Genomic DNA, 18,822 nt, shown 5'->3' with positions numbered 1-18,822 from the left:
CCAATGACACCACAGTTGTCGGCAGAATCGCAAACGGCAATGAAGAAGCATACAGCAGGGAGATAAATCAGCTTGTTAAGTGGTACCACGCCAACAACCTTGCACTCAACATTAGCAAAACCAAGGAGATGATTGTGAACTTCAGGAGGAAGTCAGGAGAACATGATCCAGTCCTCATTGAGGGCTCAGTAGAGGAGAGGGTCAAGAACTTCAAATTTCTGGATGTCAACATCTCCAAGGATTTGTCCTGGAGCCTCCATGTCAAAACAGTCATGAAGAAGACTCTCCAACGGCTGTACTTGTAAAGTGTTTGAGAAGATTTGTTACGTCACAGAAGACTCGAAAATTTCTACTGGTGTACCGTGGAGAGTATCCTAGCAGGTTGCGTCACTGTCTGGTACAGACAAGAAAAAGCTCCAGAATGTTGTTAACTTGGCCTGCGACATCACGGGCACCAGACTTCACTCCATTGAGGACACCTACAAGAGACAGTGTATTAAGAAAGCAACCTCTGACCTTAAAAGACCTCCACCATCCAGGCCATGCCCTCTTCACTCTGCTAACATTGGAAAAAAGGTTATAGGAGCATTACGTCAAGCACTCAGCGGCACAAGGTCAGCTTCTTTCCCGTTGCCATCAGATTCCTGAACATTCAATGAACCAAAGACACTGCCTTACTTTGATTTATTGTTGTAAAGTGGTTTATATGAATGTTTGCAAAATGATGCTGCTGCAAAACAACGAATTTCATGACTTGTTCATGACGATACTGATTCAGGTGATTGAATACAATTTCAACATCAAGAGCACGGGCAAATAGCTCTGTAGAATTATGTATTTACAATGTGAGTACATCTTAGCTCTAACAATACCTCTTCATATGCATACACCTTTGTTGGGACCCTAGATGTTCAACAGCAACTTTCTACCAGTACTGAGAGATGACTCTCTCTGCAGACTGCTTATTCATGGGTTGCTTTACAGTTTTGCAAGAGTTGGATGGTCACAGGAGTGTGTCTGGTCTCAAGCAAGAGTATGGTCCTTCAATTTCTTTTTTTGCCATCTGATCCAACATAATGTTACAATTTTTCTTCTCTCACTTAGTTCAGTCTGCATGGTCCTTAAAATGGGTAACATTTTATTCTTGCTATAATTGATCCCTTCTACTGTCTTTTTCCAAAAGTTTTCGATGCTGACCTATCACACTAAGCATCTACACCCAGAGATATCCTTCATTGTGAAATCCAATTATTGTTACTTTTTAGTATTTCTTTCATGGTTTATAGATATGCTGCTTCAAAGCCTTTACATTTACATTCCCAATCACTTGAGTCCACAGGCCTCCCTTCATCCAGGTATGATCAAAAGGCAGATATTTATTATTTGCATTTTCTGTAACAAGATTGTTAGCAATATGATTATCTTTTGGTCTGCCTTCTCTCTGTTTCTCTATGGTCACCAGTGGTTGGCTATATTTAGCCCAGTCCCTGATCTAAGCTGACCCTCATCTGCATTTTACCAGACACATCTCTTTGGCCTGATGAAGAGTTTCGGTTCACATCAACCATTTTTTTTTTCCTCCCACCTCCCACTGACTTGATGAGTTCCTGCTGCAGATTGTTTGGCTTCAGATTCCAGCATCTCCAGCCTTCTGCGTGACTCTAGTGAATTATGTACAATTTTCTTTATTAATTTAATGTCAGGTGAGTCCACTGGTACTGACAATCATGGTCCTTCGCCTTCTCTCCTCCTCTTGGCACAATTCAATCTGAAACAGAAGCTCCACAGAACAAACTATTTCAAATGAATTTATATCCCTCAGTTTCCAGTGAAGTCTGTCTCCAGTACTTTACCATTCAAGTCATGTGCAAGTCCCATAAACTTATCTCTTGTGGCCTTTTTGACCTGAATACATGTCACAGAAACAGTTTTTCAGTTTTGGTCTTAAAGGCTTAGACAGCCTTGGTAGGATGTTTTCTACAAATCCACCAACTCCCAGAGCTACCTCAACTACACTCCACACCCTGTCCACTGTAAAGATTCCATTACTTTCTCACAATTCTTAAATCTTCATTGCAACTGCTCCCAAAGTGAGGTCTTCCATGCGACATCATCCAAGATGTCTCTTAAAAAAAACGTGGCTTCCCTTTTACCACTATCTACTCAGTCATAAAAACTACACAGAAAACAGGCCATTTGGCCCTTCTAGTCTGTGCTGAAACAACATTCTGCTAGTCCTACTGACCTACCCCATTCCATAATCCTCCAGACCACTCCCATCCACGTATCAATCCAATTTATTCTTAAAACTTAAGAGTGAGTCTGCATTTCCTGCACATTTGTCCTGGCCCCCTCCACTCCCATACTCAATGACAGGATTCCCTTTGTTCTCACCTACCAGACTCTGCATCCAACATATCATTCTCCGTCATTTTCACCGCTAAGTATGTGATCCCACCACCAGACACATCTTCTCCTCTGACTTCTGCAGGGACCACTTCCTCCATGACTCCTTCGCCCACTCCTCCCTTCCCATCAATTGCCCCCCTGTGACTTCAAGAACTGCTACACTTGCACCCATACCTCCTCCCTCACTACCATTCGGGGCTCCAGACAGTCCTTCCAAGTGAAGTAACACTTCATGTAAATCTGCAGGGGTCATCCGGTGCTCCCATTATAGTCTCTTTTATGTCGAGAGACTGGCCACAGATTGGGAGATTGCTTGGTTGAGCATCTTGGCTCTGTCCACTGAAATAGTGGGCATCTCACAGGGGGCAATCTTTAATACCGTAAGGCATAGGAGCATAAATAGGCCATTTATTCCATCGAGTCTGCTCTGCCATTTAATAATGAGCTGATCCATTTTCCCACTCAGCCCCACTGCACAGTCTTCTCCCATAATCTTTGATGACCTGGCTAATCAAAAACCTATCAATCACTGTCTTAAATACAGCTAATGACCAGGCCTCCACACAATGGCAACACATTCTACAAATTTACCACCCTCTGGCTGAAGAAATTCTTCTGCATCTCTTATAAAGCCTCAACATCACATCCCTCCTCTTGTATTCTACTCTTTTTAACGTGAATGCCAATATTGAATTTGCCTTCTTCACCCCAACTCAACATGCAAGATAACCTTCAGGCTATCCTGCACGAGGACTCCCAGGTCCCTTTACATTTGGGTATTTTCAATTTTATCTCCATTTTAAAAAAAAGTCTGCCCATTTCTTTCCACCAAAATGCATTACCATAGAGTCGTTTAAAATTCCCACCTTACCCTCCCCATTCCAATGCTGACATGTCTGTCCATGTTCTCCTGCACTGCTGGACTGAGACCACTCGCAAAATGGAGGAACAACACCTCATTCCGATTGAGCATTGTCCAACCAGATGGCATTAACATCAACTTCACCAGATAATTGTCATTGAGGAGATGTTACTGATTAGTACTGTGGTCTTCCAATGAGGAAGTTGAGGATTCTGTTTCAGGGGAGTATACCCATCTTAAAGTTCCTCAGAAGACCCAGCACCATCTCTTTCTTGATCTCAAAATGCAGTAATATATTTAAGATTCTCCACACTATGCTCTATGTCACTATACTCCATATTCTTCTCCTTAGTGAATACTGATGGAAGGTACTCATTTAATACCTCGCCCACTATCTCTGATTCTTAAACATAAATTTCCTCCTTTGGCCTTGAGCAGTCCTGTCCTTTCTCCAGTAATTCTCTTGTTTTTAATACAATTATAAAATGTCATAGGATCTTCTTTTCCTTCTTGCTAACAATATTTCCATGGCCCCTTTAGAAAAACAACATTGAAAATCATCCCCATTTATTCTAAACTGTTTTGCAAAATACCACTTTCAAATTCCCAACTTGAGTACACAATAATAACCAATTTCCTAAAATGCTAACTTCTCTAAAAAATTTGGAAATCTCATATCCAGTACCGAAGCATTTGTATTTCAAACACCTTAAATTTCACATAGCCAGTGTTGAGTCCAGGCCTTTTAATTTAAAAAAATTTAGACGTACAAGCCAATTTGGCCTTTTGAGTCTGTGCTACCTAATTTATACCCCATTAACTCCGCCCCAGAATATTTCTCAATAAAATTAAGAACATAATTTAAATTATTACTTCTCCAGAACCTTCATAAATAACTGAAAACCTTAAAATAAACAGTTCATTTCCACAGTGAAGATGACCAGCAAGTACAGGTACGTAACCTTTTATCCGAAATTCTTAAAACTGAAACCTGAAAACCGAACATTTTTTCCATGGCTGTCGTCTGCACACCAAACCTTGCGTTTGGGTCAAAACATGACCCGACATGACTCACCCGCATCCAGCGCCGTGTTATGGCATGGAATAATGTGCATTTATTAGTGTCCTCAACATTCATTGGAGCGACTTCATCACCAACATCGAAATACTCGAGATGGCAGAGGCCGACCGCATCGAATCCATGCTGCTGAAGATCCAACTGTGCTGGGTAGGTCATGTCTCCAGAATGGAGGACCATCGCCTTCCCAAGATCGAGTTATATGGCGAGCTCTCCACTGGCCACCGAGACAGAGGTGCACCAAAGAAGAGGTACAAGGACTGTCTAAAGAAATCTCTTGGTGCCTGCCACATTGACCACCGCCAGTGGGCTGATATCGCCTCAAACCGTGCATCTTGGCGCCTCACAGTTCCGCGGGCAGCAACCTCCTTTGAAGAAGTCCGCAGAGCCCACCTCATTGAGAAAAGACAAAGGAGGAAAAACCCAACACCCAACCCCAACCCACCAATTTTCCCTTGCAACCGCTGCAACCGTGTCTGCCTGTCCCGCATCGGACTTGTCAGCCACAAACGAGCCTGCAGCTGACGTGGACATTACCCCTCCATAAATCTTTGTCCGCGAAGCCAAGCCAAAGAGAGAAAGAGAAGAGTGAGTGTGAGATTATGGCAATTTATTAAATTAAAGACACACTGCTGAGACAGAAACCTCTGTTCATGAAACAGATGACACTGGAACAAGTCTTTGAACTAATGCACAGTTTCAGTCGTGCAATTGTGCCTGCACCTGACCATCCTTACCTTGAGATACTCCTCCAGTGACCACGTCGGACTGATATGGTCATTGGAGGAGCCATGGATCCCGTTGGAGGAGTCATGGATCCTTTTGGAGAGATCCTAAGTCTAATGTAGCCCTTGGTTTCCACTTCCACCTCGAAGATGATGTTTGCATTGTCGTACTTCCACCCAAAGTGGTGGCGGAAGGCACAACATGCCCAAGTTCCTGCAGCTGCAGGTGTGCCCGGGTGTGCGAGCAGCAGCAGCATCTCTGCCGCCAAAACAAGGGCACCTCAGGCACCATGCTGCCGCTTAATTCTCACATGCTGTTTGAAAGTGGCTTCCAGTCAGAAAGATCAGTGTTTGCATGACTGGTAGTCCCCCAAAGCGGTGAGCATCCGTTCAAACCTTTTCATGCAGCAGCATGTGGAGCTATGGTAAACCTGTCGCGAAAGGAGCTGCCTGTCCAGCTCTTGCCACAGTTTCAAGCCAGCGCAGATTGGCCGAGTTGCAGGGAGTTGCCAAAGCAACCCTCCCCCCATCTCCCCCCCCATACAGAGACCCTTCTAGTTGGAGTATGTCTTTGTTTTGCACGAATCTGAAATCAGTGCAATTACCGCCATTACTATTAGTTTATTATCCGAAAAATTCCGAAAAGTGTCTGGTCCCAAAGGTTTCGGCTGAAAGATTATGTAAGAATGAAAGTAAAGATTGGATGGTTCCCATACAATTCAGACAGTCACACAGCTTCTTAATACACAAGAGGACTTAAAATTTATTTCATCTTATGTAATGAATATTTCACTTGATCACATCCATTTCCTTGAAGGAATGGAGTAATTCAAACATACTCCCAATATAGATTTGACAAACATATTAAAAATAATCCTTTTCATTTATTGATTCAATCATGCATACAATCTCATTGCAAAGGAAAATGACTTAGAGTTGCCACACCTCATGCAACATTTAAAAACCCTCTCATCAACATGTTCTCTTGAAGGTTAAACAGTTAACATATTTTAAAATAAATCACATTTTAGAGAAGCATTCAAACCTACATGCATCAACCAAAATTCCATGAACTTTCAAGCTTTTCCACACTTGTATCCATGGTTAATTATGGAACACATGGCCTGTTTGTCTTACATTCTCAGCAATGTGTCCCACTCGACAACAACAATTAAAACATCTATCCAGAACCATTTTATTTTCAATCTTTGCTTACACTCATTTCTGGGACATGTATCTGGATTTTTTAAAAATCTCCTGTCATGGTTTCTCTATGGCTTGATAGGATAACTTTTAAAAGTGATTACTTGTACTGCAGCTACCTTTTGACCCTTTGTCTTTGCATTATTCTAATCCTATCTGTTTCTAACTTGTATCTTTCTTGCTGCATCTTTACATTTTTAGATTGATCCCTAACTCTTCTCTATGCTGGTCCTGTTCCTTCTCCAGTTCTGCTATTTGTGCATTGGCATTTCTTGCTGAGCCTTAGACCCAGTTGTCTTTTACAATAATTTCTATTTCAACTCCAGTAACAAAAAAAAGACAAGAAAAGGAAAGAAATGAAGGAACACATCGCTGAGTTCTCATCTTTGTGTCACAGAAAATATTTCATTGCAAAATCATACATTTTCACAAACAAGAATACTTTTCAGCTTTCCAGAATAAGTCAAGACATTCTCTCAAGCATATCGGAAATTAGTCCATTTGTCACCACTCTAGCTGAAGGATTTTTATATAAGGCTTTAACCCAACCAGTAAAAAAAATGTCCGAACTTAAATCTTTCAAGTACTTTAAATAAAAAATACCATTCAACTCGATCAAATGCTTTTTCCGCGTCTAATGCTACTATCATTGATTGATTCAAACAACTTTTTGACACATTAATCAGCATTAATAATCTAGCAATAATATCAGAAGCAAATTTATTCTTAATGAAACTTGCTTTTTCAGTATGTATTAAATATTGGTAAAAACTTTGCAAGTCTATTTGCTAATACCTTAGCTACTATCTTATAATCTGCATTCAGTATAGATATTGTTTGAAATAACACAACTTTCAGTGGGTCCCTTTCTTTTTATGGAATAACTGTAATAATAGCTCTAGAAAAAGATTCCGAAAATTTAACACAATCTATTCGGCAAGGTTATCCTTTGTCACCAGCCTTGTTTGCATTGGTGATAGAACCATTAGCTCAAGCAGTGAGACAGGATAATAGAATTAATGGGATTAAAATAAATGAGGAGGAATATAAGATTAATTTGTTTACAGATGATGTATTAATTTATTTAACAAATCCCCAGCAATCGTTACAACTTTTGCAAAATTGTTTGATACAATATGGAGAAATGTCTGGTTATAAAATTAATTAGGATAAGAGTGAAATATTACCAATTATAGAGGAAGATTATACAGATTGTAGACAGATTACACAGTTTAGATGGACTAAGAAAATTAATTATGTAGGAGTAGTGGTTGACGCAAACTATCAGCATTTGTATAAGTTGAATTATATTCTTTTATTACAAAAATTAAAGCTGATTTAATTAAATGGAAGGATCTTCCTCTGACTTTGATGCAATGTGTGAATTGTATCAAAATGAATATTTTTCCTTATATTCAATATCTTTTTCAATCAATTCCATGTTCGCTTCCAAAGATGTTTTTTTTTAAAGAGTTAAATGTGGTAGTAAGAATGTTTTTATGATGAGAGCAAAATCTCACATGGAAATGTGCATTAGGAGGATTACAATTACCTAATTTTCAGAATTATTATTACCTAATTTTCAGATTTATTAATCGAATGCTTGATGTTAGTCAATCTCCTAGCTGGGCTAAAGTGGAATTAGCACAGATTTCTGATTCTATTATACATCAATTTATATTTAGATGGACTTTTGCAGAATTATAATGTACCATTGTTACGACATTTATGTGAGGTTTGGTATAAAAGAAATTTGGTATTCGGAACTGGAGACAAGGTTTCATTACATATTCCATTATATCAGAATAAGTTAATACCTTTCTCGATGAACAATCAATATTTAAAGATCTGGCAACTGAAAGGTATTAAAGTGTTAGCGGATTGTTTTGAAGAAGAGATATTTCTCTCTTTTAATACACTTTGGGAAAAATTTGAGGTGCCATTAAATTCTTTGTTTGCATATTATCAAGTACGTGCTTTAGTAGTAGAAAATTTTGGGCGAGAATTGAAGATACCATAGTTAACTAAATTTGAAAATTTAATTGTAAATGGGGTAAAGAAGGGATTTATTTCAGAAATGTATTCTTTGTTGCAAGAAAAAATTGCTAAACCGGAATTAGATAAATCAAAGAATAAATAGGAAAAAGATTTATCTTTGGAATTAACGCAAGATGTATGTGTGAAGATAGTGTGACTAAATTGATTAATGTACAGTATAGTTTGGTGAATTATAATTTTTTTACATCAGTTATATTTAACTCCAGAAAAGTTAAAAAGATATGGATTTAGTAATTTGGATTTATGTTTTCACTGTGGGACTCAAATTGGTACTTTTTTTCATTCCGTCTGGTTGTGTGATAAGGTTAAGTCTGTTTGGATACAAATTAAAGAGTTTTTGGAGGATTTATTTGAGATTACTTTAATATTGGATCCCATGTTTTTTTTAATGGGGAATATTATAACTTTGACAAGGGATTTAAAAATGGAAAAATCTCAATGTGAATTTACTCGTTTAGCTTTAGCAGTGGCAAGAAAATGTATTGCGATTACATGGAAGAGTGATATAGATTTGAATATGAATCGTTGGCTTGATGAATTGAAAGCTTGTGTTTGTTTGGAAAAGATAACATATAATTTACATAATAATTATTTATTTTATGTGAAGATGTGGTCTCCATATTTGAGACCTATGGGTTTGGAGGTACATATTTTTGTTTTTTTCTGTTTCTTAAAAAAAATTGTAAAGGTTTGGCACATTCCGCAGCAATGAATAAGTAACTGATATATGTATTTTTTAGAGGGCTAAGGGGGGTGTATATGGGGTTTTTTTTTCTCTTTTTTAAGGGGGTTGGGTTTTTTTTGTGTCTTTTAAAAATATATACTTTATATATTCGTAAACAAAGTTTATTTAAAAAAATTAAAGAAAACATTCTCTCAAGCATCCCTAATAATATCCCACACACTAAGTGTCTGCATTTGTCACATAACACTAACACAGAGGCCACCCACAGTTGTGAAAGTACACTGAGTGAGTATAATGTACCCTGACATCCCAAATGATGAGTAATCAATTCCACAGCCTATGACCATTGGACTGAAAAATCCAACATAGTTTAATGGCTGGTCGCTTACACATTCACATACAATCTCTCTCTCTCCAGCTTTCTGCTCTGTGCTTTGATACATTATGATCCTACAGTCTTGGCCTGAACAGATCTAATGTGTTACACTTTTCAAAAAAAAATTCTCATCGTGTTAAATTGTTGAGATCATTGGCTATGTGATCGTGAGCATATCCTAGACGAGGTTCCAAATGTTATGATTTTTAAAGAACATGGACTGGGGTCACAGATGCATTACAAACAGACCTCTGAAGAATTTCCAAATACAATGAGGCTTTCTGCTCTTTAAGCACAGGGATGACAGCAGGTGATTGAAAATGCTTCACTGTCAATATTTTGGGTGTGGGCAAATAGATCTGCAGAATTACATATTCATAATGGGATCACATCTCAACTGTCAAGAACATCTCTGCATATTCACAGAGAGATGGTGTGTATTCAAAGATGGTGGGGTTAAGAACACAAAACTGCTGGAGAAACTCAGCAAGTCATGCAACATCCATAGAGGATAAAACTTGAGGCCTTTCAGGAAATGTCTGTTTTTCGTTTGTACGAAATGCTGCTACCCCCATGCAATAACTCCTTTAAAAAAAGTATTCTATGTTGATCAAGTAGTGATTGATAAATTCAAGCTTTCTAGCTTAAACATTTTATAATGTTTGAACTTAGAGTTGTCACTGAACTCTTATGTATTTCTCTTTAGAACTTTATCCAACTGGGTATATGAGTTTGATAAGTGGGCACCATCAGTTGTGAAAATTTCTTATAAGGTTAGTTTTTTTCTTCTTGTCTTCTAAATAAATCTAATCTAATATTATTTTAATTTAATTTCATTATGTATGTTTTGCATTTCAGATGAATAATAAATGTTCATTGCCAGATCCAAATAAAAATGTTAGTTAAAGAGGAGAACGTAAAAAGAGCTGCATACTAATACACAATTCGTTTTGAATATTAATACAGTAGTATAAATTGCTAATACCAGTATTTTCCAATTAAACAAATCAGTCTACAACACAAGAATCACCATTGTGTTGATTTGGCTAGATATCCAATGTTTTATTTTGATAGAGCTATATATGTCATTGAACCTGGGGTTATTAGCAAAAATGATTCAGATATACAATATTTGGATAGGCATGGACTGATTAGGGATAGTCATTATGGCTTTGAGCATGTTTAACCAATCTTAGAGTTTTTGGAGGAGGTTGCCAGGAAAGTTGATGAAGGAAAGGCTGTGGATGTTGGCTACATGGACCTGCATGAGAAATTAATCAGGAAGGTTCAGATGCTAGGTATTCCTGGTGAAGTAGTGAACTGGATTTGACAATAGCTGGACAGGAGAAACCAGAGAGTAGTGGTGGATGATTGCTTCTCGGACTGAAAGCTTGTGTCTAGTGGTGTGTCTCAAGGGATCAGTGCTGGGACCATTGTTGTTTTTCATAATGGATGATAATGTGGTAAATTGGATTATAAGTTTGCATATGATACTAAGACTGAAGGTGTTGTGGGCAGCGAAGAAGATTTTCAAAGGTTGCAGAGGGATTTGGACCAGCTGGAAAAATGGGATGAAAAAAGGAAGATGGAATTTAATGCAGACAAGTGTGAGGTGTTGCAATTTGGAAGGACAAACCAAGAAAGGATATACATGGTAAATGGTAGGGCACTGAGGAATGCGGTAAAACAGAGGGATCTGGAAATACAGATACATAATTCCCTGAAAGTGCCATCACAGCTGGATAGGGTTGTAAAGAGTGCTTTTGGCATATTGGCCTTCATAGATCAAAGTATTGAGTACAGGAGTTGGGATGTTATGGTAAAGTTGTATAAAACATTGATGAGGCCAAATTTTGTTCAATTTTGGTCGCCTAACTACAGGAAAGGTATCAATAAGATAAAAAGAATGCAGAGAAAATTAACTAGGATGTTGCCCAGACTTCAGGAACAGTTACAGGGAAAGGTTAAACAAGTTTGGCCTTTATTCCCTAGACCGTAGAAGAATGAGGGGAGATTTGATAGAGGTATTTAAAATTATGAGGGAGATAGATAGAGTAAATGTAGGTAGGCTTTTTCCACTGAGGGTAGGTGAGATACAAACCAGAAGACATGGGTTAAGAGTGAAAGGGGAAATGTTTAGGGGGAACATGAGGGAAGCGAGTGGTGGGGGGGGGGGGGTGGGGAACTAGCTTCCAGCTGAGGTGGTATATCTGGGCTCAATTTTAACATTTATGGGGAATTTGGACAGGTACATAGATGGGAGAGGTATGGAGGGCTATGGACTGGGTGCAGGTCAGTGGGACTAGGCAAAAAAAATGATTCGGCACAGACTAGAAGGGCTAAAGTGGCCTGTTTCTGTGCTGTAATGTTCTATGGAGTTAACTTGTTATACAGTACATTGGTAGTATTGGATAATTTTTGACATTGGATCCTTATTAAAGAAAAAAAATAGAAGTTAGTATCAAGAATGGAAGAAGAAAATTGTAAACTGTATTATGCTCGGCTAATTTTTTATGACGGGTACTTTATTTTTGGACATTTCTCTTTCAGCTTTGCCATTTTAACTAAAACATGTAAAGTTAAAATATATTCATAGTTTGACCCTGGGTATAAGAAAGGAACTCCAAATGTGAGCTGAGTTAAAGTTTTGAACATAAATGTACAATTTAACTGGAATTTTTTTATCTGAAGAAGCTTAAAATTGTTTTACATGTGTGAATAAATACAGTTGGGGCAAGGTAATGTAATTTTAATAAAGTGTTGCACTTTTTACATTTTAAGATCTGTGCTAGAAATACATGTAAATATTTGTTAGGTTGCCATTCTAAGAAAACTTTCATTACTTCTTAGGGTACACCTGCACTTCGTCGGTCATTTATTCCACAATTGCGCAGTGGAAAATTTAATGTTCTTTTAACCACGTACGAATACATTATAAAAGACAAACATGTTCTTGCTAAGGTAAGACAGATTACCTTCCTAACAAACTGTATTTACCATATGTAAATAGTGTTGGTTGTTGGTCTTGGAATATCTTCAAAGTACCATATTTGATGGCATATAAAACCCACTTTTTTCCCCCTAAAAAATGGCTCAAAAATATCCCCCAGGCCTTATAGTTGAAATGGTAAGTAATGCCAACAATGATCATCATTGCTGCGTGGCTCACTAGCATCACTGCCATCTATTGTTGGGGGCTGGTGGTGGGCTGTCTGGGGGGAGTGGGGCAGTGGGATCAGTGTGGGGGCTGGTGGTGGGCTGTCAGGAGACTCCTGGCTACCCACTGTCGGTCTCCACACTGGTCCTGCTGCCCTCTCCTCCCAACAGCCCTCCACCAGTCCCCACACTGATTCTTCCACCCCTCTCTCCCCCTCCCTCTCTGGGAGTGCAGCAGTAGGACCAGCGTGGGGATCGATAGCAGGCTACCGGGAGAGAGCAGGACAGTTGGCCGCCAGGAGAAAGCAGGGCACCAGGACTAGCACAGAGACCAACAGCAGCAGTTTGTTTTTATAAAATGTTTTCTGCTATAGCTGAGCTGCTTTTGTTTTCTCTTGTAAATTAAAGCAGTATTATTAAAAAAAAATTCCTGTTGTCCTAGTTGCATGTTTTGTCCAAGTATTTTTCTTTCTGCTGTATTGCAGCTACATAATTCAATAACCTGTAAATACATTATAAAAAAAACGTTATATTCCAGCAGAAAAGGTGGGGTGGGGGGGGGTCTTATATGTCATCAAATACGAAACATTGTCTCCACCAACATTAGTGGTGTGTCTTTAGTGGTTTTCCAGATATTCTCAGTTGCATAATTCATTTTCTTGCAGAATTTATGGGCTAGCTGTTTTGATTCACTGGTTTTACCCTCTATTTTGTAGCTTCGATGGAAATACATGATTGTAGATGAAGGTCATCGTATGAAAAATCACCATTGTAAGCTGACGCAGGTGCTGAATACTCATTACGTGGCACCTCGCCGGGTCCTCTTGACTGGGACACCACTGCAAAATAAACTTCCTGAACTCTGGGCTCTTCTGAATTTTCTTTTGCCAACCATTTTCAAAAGCTGCAGCACCTTCGAACAATGGTTTAATGCTCCATTTGCCATGACTGGAGAACGGGTAAAGATCATGCTGAATTATTTTGCATTTCCATTTAAAGTTGTACTTTTATAAATTTAGGGAAATTAATTGAATTTTTCTACATTTATCTTGGTTGGATTGATGTAGAGCATTAAGTATATTATAGAGTAGAAGGAATTTTGGATGATGGATAATCAAAAGGTTACAGAATTAGACAGGAAAATTGAGTTGAGGCCTATGATGTGATCATTCCTGGTCTGAGCAATGGGAATCTGCTCCTATTTTTTGTATGCCCTCTTTTCTGCATCTTTCTCTTTTTCTTTTGCTTTCTCCCTCCCTCTCATTCTCTGTCATTACCTAGCAGGAAGTGGATAGAATTAGAAATAGATGCCTTTTAACATGCTTATTATTTGCCTTCCCTTTATTAAAGCTGAATTGAATGCAATTTTACTGATGCTGAAAACACTGCTATTTAATACTAATAGCAGCAAAATGTCTATATAGATGAAAGAGGCAATTTGATCCTTTTTTCCATTTAATACAATCAAGGCTGATCACCTATCTCAATACTTTGGTCCTGCTTTTTCTCCACATTCGTTGCTGCTTTTTATAACTATATGTTTATCATAAATATATCCAGCTGCGCTGGGTGGGTCACGTCTCCAGAATGGAGGACCATCGCCTTCCCAAGATCGTGTTATATGGCGAGCTCTCCACTGGCCACCGTGACAGAGGTGCACCAAAGAAAAGGTACAAGGACTGCCTAAAGAAATCTCTTGGTGCCTGCCACATTGACCACCGCCAGTGGGCTGATCTCGCCTCAAACCGTGCATCTTGGCGCCTCACAGTTTGGCGGGCAGCAACCTCCTTTGAAGAAGACCGCAGAGCCCACCTCACTGACAAAAGGCAAAGGAGGAAAAACCCAACACCCAACCCCAACCCACCAATTTTCCCCTGCAGCCGCTGCAACCGTGTCTGCCTGTCCCGCATCGGACTTGTCAGCCACAAACGAGCCTGCAGCTGACGTGGACTTTTACCCCCCTCCATAAATCTTCGTCCGCGAAGCCAAGCCAAAGAATCCAGCAATGTGCCCTCCTGACTTTTATGTAATGAAGTTCATAGCATCACCAACCTTTGGATAAGGAAATTTTCCCTTATCTTAGTCTAAATAATTGTCCAGATGTTGTAACCCCACATCCTAGATGTCATAATCAGGGAAATGTTCTCCCTGCCAGCAGTGCATCTCACCCCTTCAGAATTTTATAAGCCTTCATTGGTCCTGTCTGAGGATCATTGGTGAGATGCTGCAGTACCTCCTGTAAATATTACATACTGCTGCTACTGTGCATTGACGAGTGAATGGTTGTCAATGGGATGTCTGTCAAGTGGTCTGCTGTGTCCTTTATGGTTTTGAACTTGTTGAGTTAGGTTTGTTATTTTTTTCATTTTACCATCTTGCCCTTTTTAATTCACAATGGTTGTCTACATTTTCCCCAGATGGAATGACAACACCACCATTTGCAAATTTGCTGACAATACCATAGTAATGGGCTGCATAAAGATGGGCAAAGAGTCAGCATACAGGAAGGAGATTTAAAACTTGGCTGAATGGTGTACTAATAACCTCACACTCAATGTCACCAAAACCACGAAACTGACTGTAGACTTAAGGAAGGGAAAAATCAGAGTTGTACAATCCAGTGATCATTGAGGGAAATCACAGGTGGAGAGGGTGAGCCAATTTATATTCCTGAGAGTCACTATCTCAAGAGGACCTCTCCTAGACCTAACACATAAAGCCCGTGAAGAAAGCATGTCAGTGCCTCTAATTTCTCAGGAGTTTGCGGCAGTTTGGTAAACTTTTGACAGATGTGCAGTGGAAAGTGTGCTCAAGTTCAAATTTATCATCCCACTGCCTTCAATTATACAAGTACAACCTAACGAAACGGCGTTCTCTGGTCCTTGGTGCAAAACACTGCAAACACACATACCAACATAACACACATACGGACAAATGATACAAGTGAAAATACCTATATACAAATATTCAAATAAATAAATATTATTATTGTGCAGCAGCAGCTCCACTGCTCCTGCAATAACACACACACAACCAGACGGGTTGAGCAGACTAGATTATTGCAGGCTGCTGGGCTGCACTTATACTTCCAGCCTGGACCTGGCTGAGAACCGCGCTGGAGGGCGCTGACGTCACCTGGGCGTCGCGTCGTCCCCCAGCACGGATTTCTGAGCCCCATGCTGGAAGGGAAACCCCCCCCCCCGACGGCGCCATTTTGGCCGGCTGCCCCGCCGCGTGGCTTACAAGCGGGGCTGGTTCGCCTGCCTCGTGGTGATCCGCCATAGTTGAATAAATAATACAGACACAGAGGGTTTCTATGAGCAATTCATTGTCCATTCAGCAATCTCACTGTCTATGGGAAGAAGCTATTTCTTAGGCTGGTGGTTCTTTTTCTGATGCTCCTGTATCTCTTTCCCAATGGGAGGAGCTGAAAGATGCTGCGTGAGGCAGATAGGGATCCTAACTGATTGTGTGAGCCTCTTTAGTCAACAATTGCAGTAAATCACGTCGACCAGGGGGAAGGAGACCCCAGTGATCCTCGACTGCTCTTATGGCCCTGTGGATTGACTTGTGATTGGATGCTGTACAGCAATCGAACCACATTGTGATGCAACTGGCCAGGACACTCAATAAAGCTGCTGTATAAAGTTGATGGGATGGTGTCTGGAAGGTGCTTCCTGACAAGTGAGGAAACGCGTGTCCAGGATTGGTCACTTCTTATGTGGACTCAGAGCAACTTGGGGCTCTCTAACTCTCTCCACTACCGAGTTATTGATGTGTAGTGGAGAGCATTCACTCCTGAAGTCCATGATCATCTTCTTCTCCATGTTGACACACAGGTTGTTATTCTCATACCATTTCACGAGATTCTCCACTCTTGTCGTGCGACTCATTCTATTGCTGATGAGGCCGACTACTATCATGTCTTCTGCACAATTGATTTTCATTGGAGTTGGATCTGGCATTGCAGTCATGGGTCAGTAGCATGAACAAGATTGGGCTGAGCACACAGCCCTGGGGTGCTGCAGTGCTCAGTGTGATGGTGCTCGACATTCTGCTGTCAACCTGGACAGACTGTGGTCTTTCCATTAGGAAGTCCAGAATCCATTGACAGAGAGTGGTGTTGAGTTCCAGTGAGGACAGCTTCTCCACCACCCTGTGGTGGTATTTAACACTATGCTGGTCAATGAACAGCAGCCTGGCTTATGAGACGTCTTTCTTCAGGTGGGGCAGGACAGAGTGGAGGGGAGGGAAGGCTTCAGCATCATTAGTGGAACAGATCAGTCTGTAGGTAAATTGAAATGTCACTGGAAGGTGCACTTTGATACGTTTAATGCATTACCAGGTGCTCGAAGCATTTCCTAATGGTGGAGGTCAGTGCTACTGGGTCATAGTCATTTGCACTACAGATACAGGAAAAATAATCTTCAGGGTGTTTGATGTCATTTATGAACTCTGACAATAAATTTGAACTTTAGAACTGGGGCATTATACTGTATCATGCTGTATAAGGAAGACAAGTATGACAATTCCTGTTGGTTTTTTCAACAGGTGGATCTAAATGAAGAGGAAACAATCTTGATCATTCGTCGTCTTCACAAAGTGCTGCGTCCTTTCCTTCTGAGAAGGCTGAAAAAAGAAGTGGAATCCCAATTGCCAGAAAAGGTTTTAACATTTTCTTCAGAAGCTTGGAGAAACAGAAAACTGGTCATTTATAACGTAGCTTTTGCATCTTTTTTATCCTTGCATACAAAAAGCTGTATTTTTGTATTGCTGTAATGGTAGAGCTTTTACTAAATTGCTAGTCAGTTTGTGTTAATTTGTTCCTGCAGAGTAGACCATAAATAATCTTCAACTGTCCTTTCCTTCAGCATTCTTGACATATTGGTTTGGGATAACCTTTACTTCCTGTGTTCCTTCTCCCCCTGCCCCCCTCCCTCTCTCCTATGCAATTGTTTTTACTGGTTTCATCCACCCAATTCTCCATATTTCACCCAAGTTCCCTCCTCTATGTGCTTCCATCTGCCCTTCATCTCTCCTTGAAGGTTTCTATTATCACATTCCTTGTCAGTTGCCAGCTCTGGTAGTCTTTGTGCAATAAACAAATTGCTGGAGGAACTAAACAGGTAAAAGCAAAGGCATAGTTGAGATTCTGCATCAGGACTGGAGAGTGCAGTGGGGAGATGGCCAGAATTAAGAGGTAAGAAGGAAGGGTAAGGAGAAGACTGGGAGGTGATGTTGAAACAGGTGGGAAGAGAAATGATGGGCAGATGTGGACAGGAGAGGCTGGAGACAAGAGGCAGTGGGTGATGGGGAGAGAGATAAAGAATGAAAAAGGGCATATGGAAGGGGAGCAGTGGGTAGGGCAGAGATGGTAGCTGCAATGTGATAGAACCATAAACATTACAGCACAGAAACAGGCCCTTCAGCCCTTTTCGTCTGTGGCAAACTATTATTCTGACCCGCACCCAGTCCATATCTCTCCATACCCCTCTCATCCATGTACCTGCTCTTAACTCATGTCCTCTAGTTTGTATCTCACCTTTGCTTTGGCTTGGCTTCGCGGACGAAGATTTATGGAGGGGTATGTCCACGTCTGCTGCAGGCTCGTTGGTGACTGACAAGTCCGATGCGGGACAGGCAGGCACGGTTGCAGCAGTTGCAAGGGAAATTTGGTTGGTGGGGGTTGGGTGTTGGGTTTTTCCTCCTTTGTCTTTTGTCAGTGAGGTGGGCTCTGCAGTCTTCTTCAAAGTATAGTCCCTGACTATACAAATATTTGTATATCCAATCTCTTAGAATATCTTCTAATAACATACCTGCTACTAACATCTGGCTCACTGGCCTATAATTTCCTGGGTTTTTTTGGAGCCTTTTTTAAACAACATAACTACATGAGATACCCTTCAATCCTCTGGCACCTCATCCATGGCTAAGGACATATTAAATATATCTACAAGGCTCCCTACAATTTCTACACTAGCCTTCCTCAAGGTCCAAATGAATATCTCATCAGGCCCTGTGGATTTATCCGCCCTTATTTGTTTTCACTCTGCAAGCACCTCCTTTGTAATCTGAAAATGTTCCATGACCTTGTTGCTTGTTTGCCTTAATTCCCTAGATTCTGTGCTTGTTTCCTGAGTAAATATAGATTCAAAAATCCCCCTTCCCTTTAGGCTGCATACATAGTTGATTATTCTGATCTTCAAGAGTTCAATTTTGTCCCTTACAATCCTTTTGCTCTTAATATAGCTGTAGAAGCTCTCAGGATTT

General features: G+C 40.2%; 1 protein-coding gene across 8 annotated transcripts in view; it reads left to right on the top strand.

Annotated features, from left to right (window-relative positions):
* Nucleotides 1-18,822, top strand: part of LOC138758530 (probable global transcription activator SNF2L2) — a 179,236-nt gene that overhangs the window by 101,966 nt on the left and 58,448 nt on the right. For all 8 annotated transcript variants that reach the window (XM_069927575.1, XM_069927567.1, XM_069927585.1 and 5 more), the window contains 4 exons: nucleotides 10,103-10,169; nucleotides 12,247-12,357; nucleotides 13,269-13,511; nucleotides 17,104-17,217. In XM_069927575.1, the coding sequence (XP_069783676.1) occupies nucleotides 10,103-10,169; nucleotides 12,247-12,357; nucleotides 13,269-13,511; nucleotides 17,104-17,217 (535 nt within the window). The remainder of the gene's footprint in view (nucleotides 1-10,102; nucleotides 10,170-12,246; nucleotides 12,358-13,268; nucleotides 13,512-17,103; nucleotides 17,218-18,822) is intronic.

This window comes from Narcine bancroftii, chromosome 1 (assembly GCF_036971445.1).
Source record: "Narcine bancroftii isolate sNarBan1 chromosome 1, sNarBan1.hap1, whole genome shotgun sequence".
In the NCBI taxonomy this organism is placed as follows: domain Eukaryota; kingdom Metazoa; phylum Chordata; class Chondrichthyes; order Torpediniformes; family Narcinidae; genus Narcine; species Narcine bancroftii.
The sequence above is the reverse complement of the archived record's forward strand: the minus strand, read 5'-3'. Positions and strand labels throughout refer to the sequence as shown.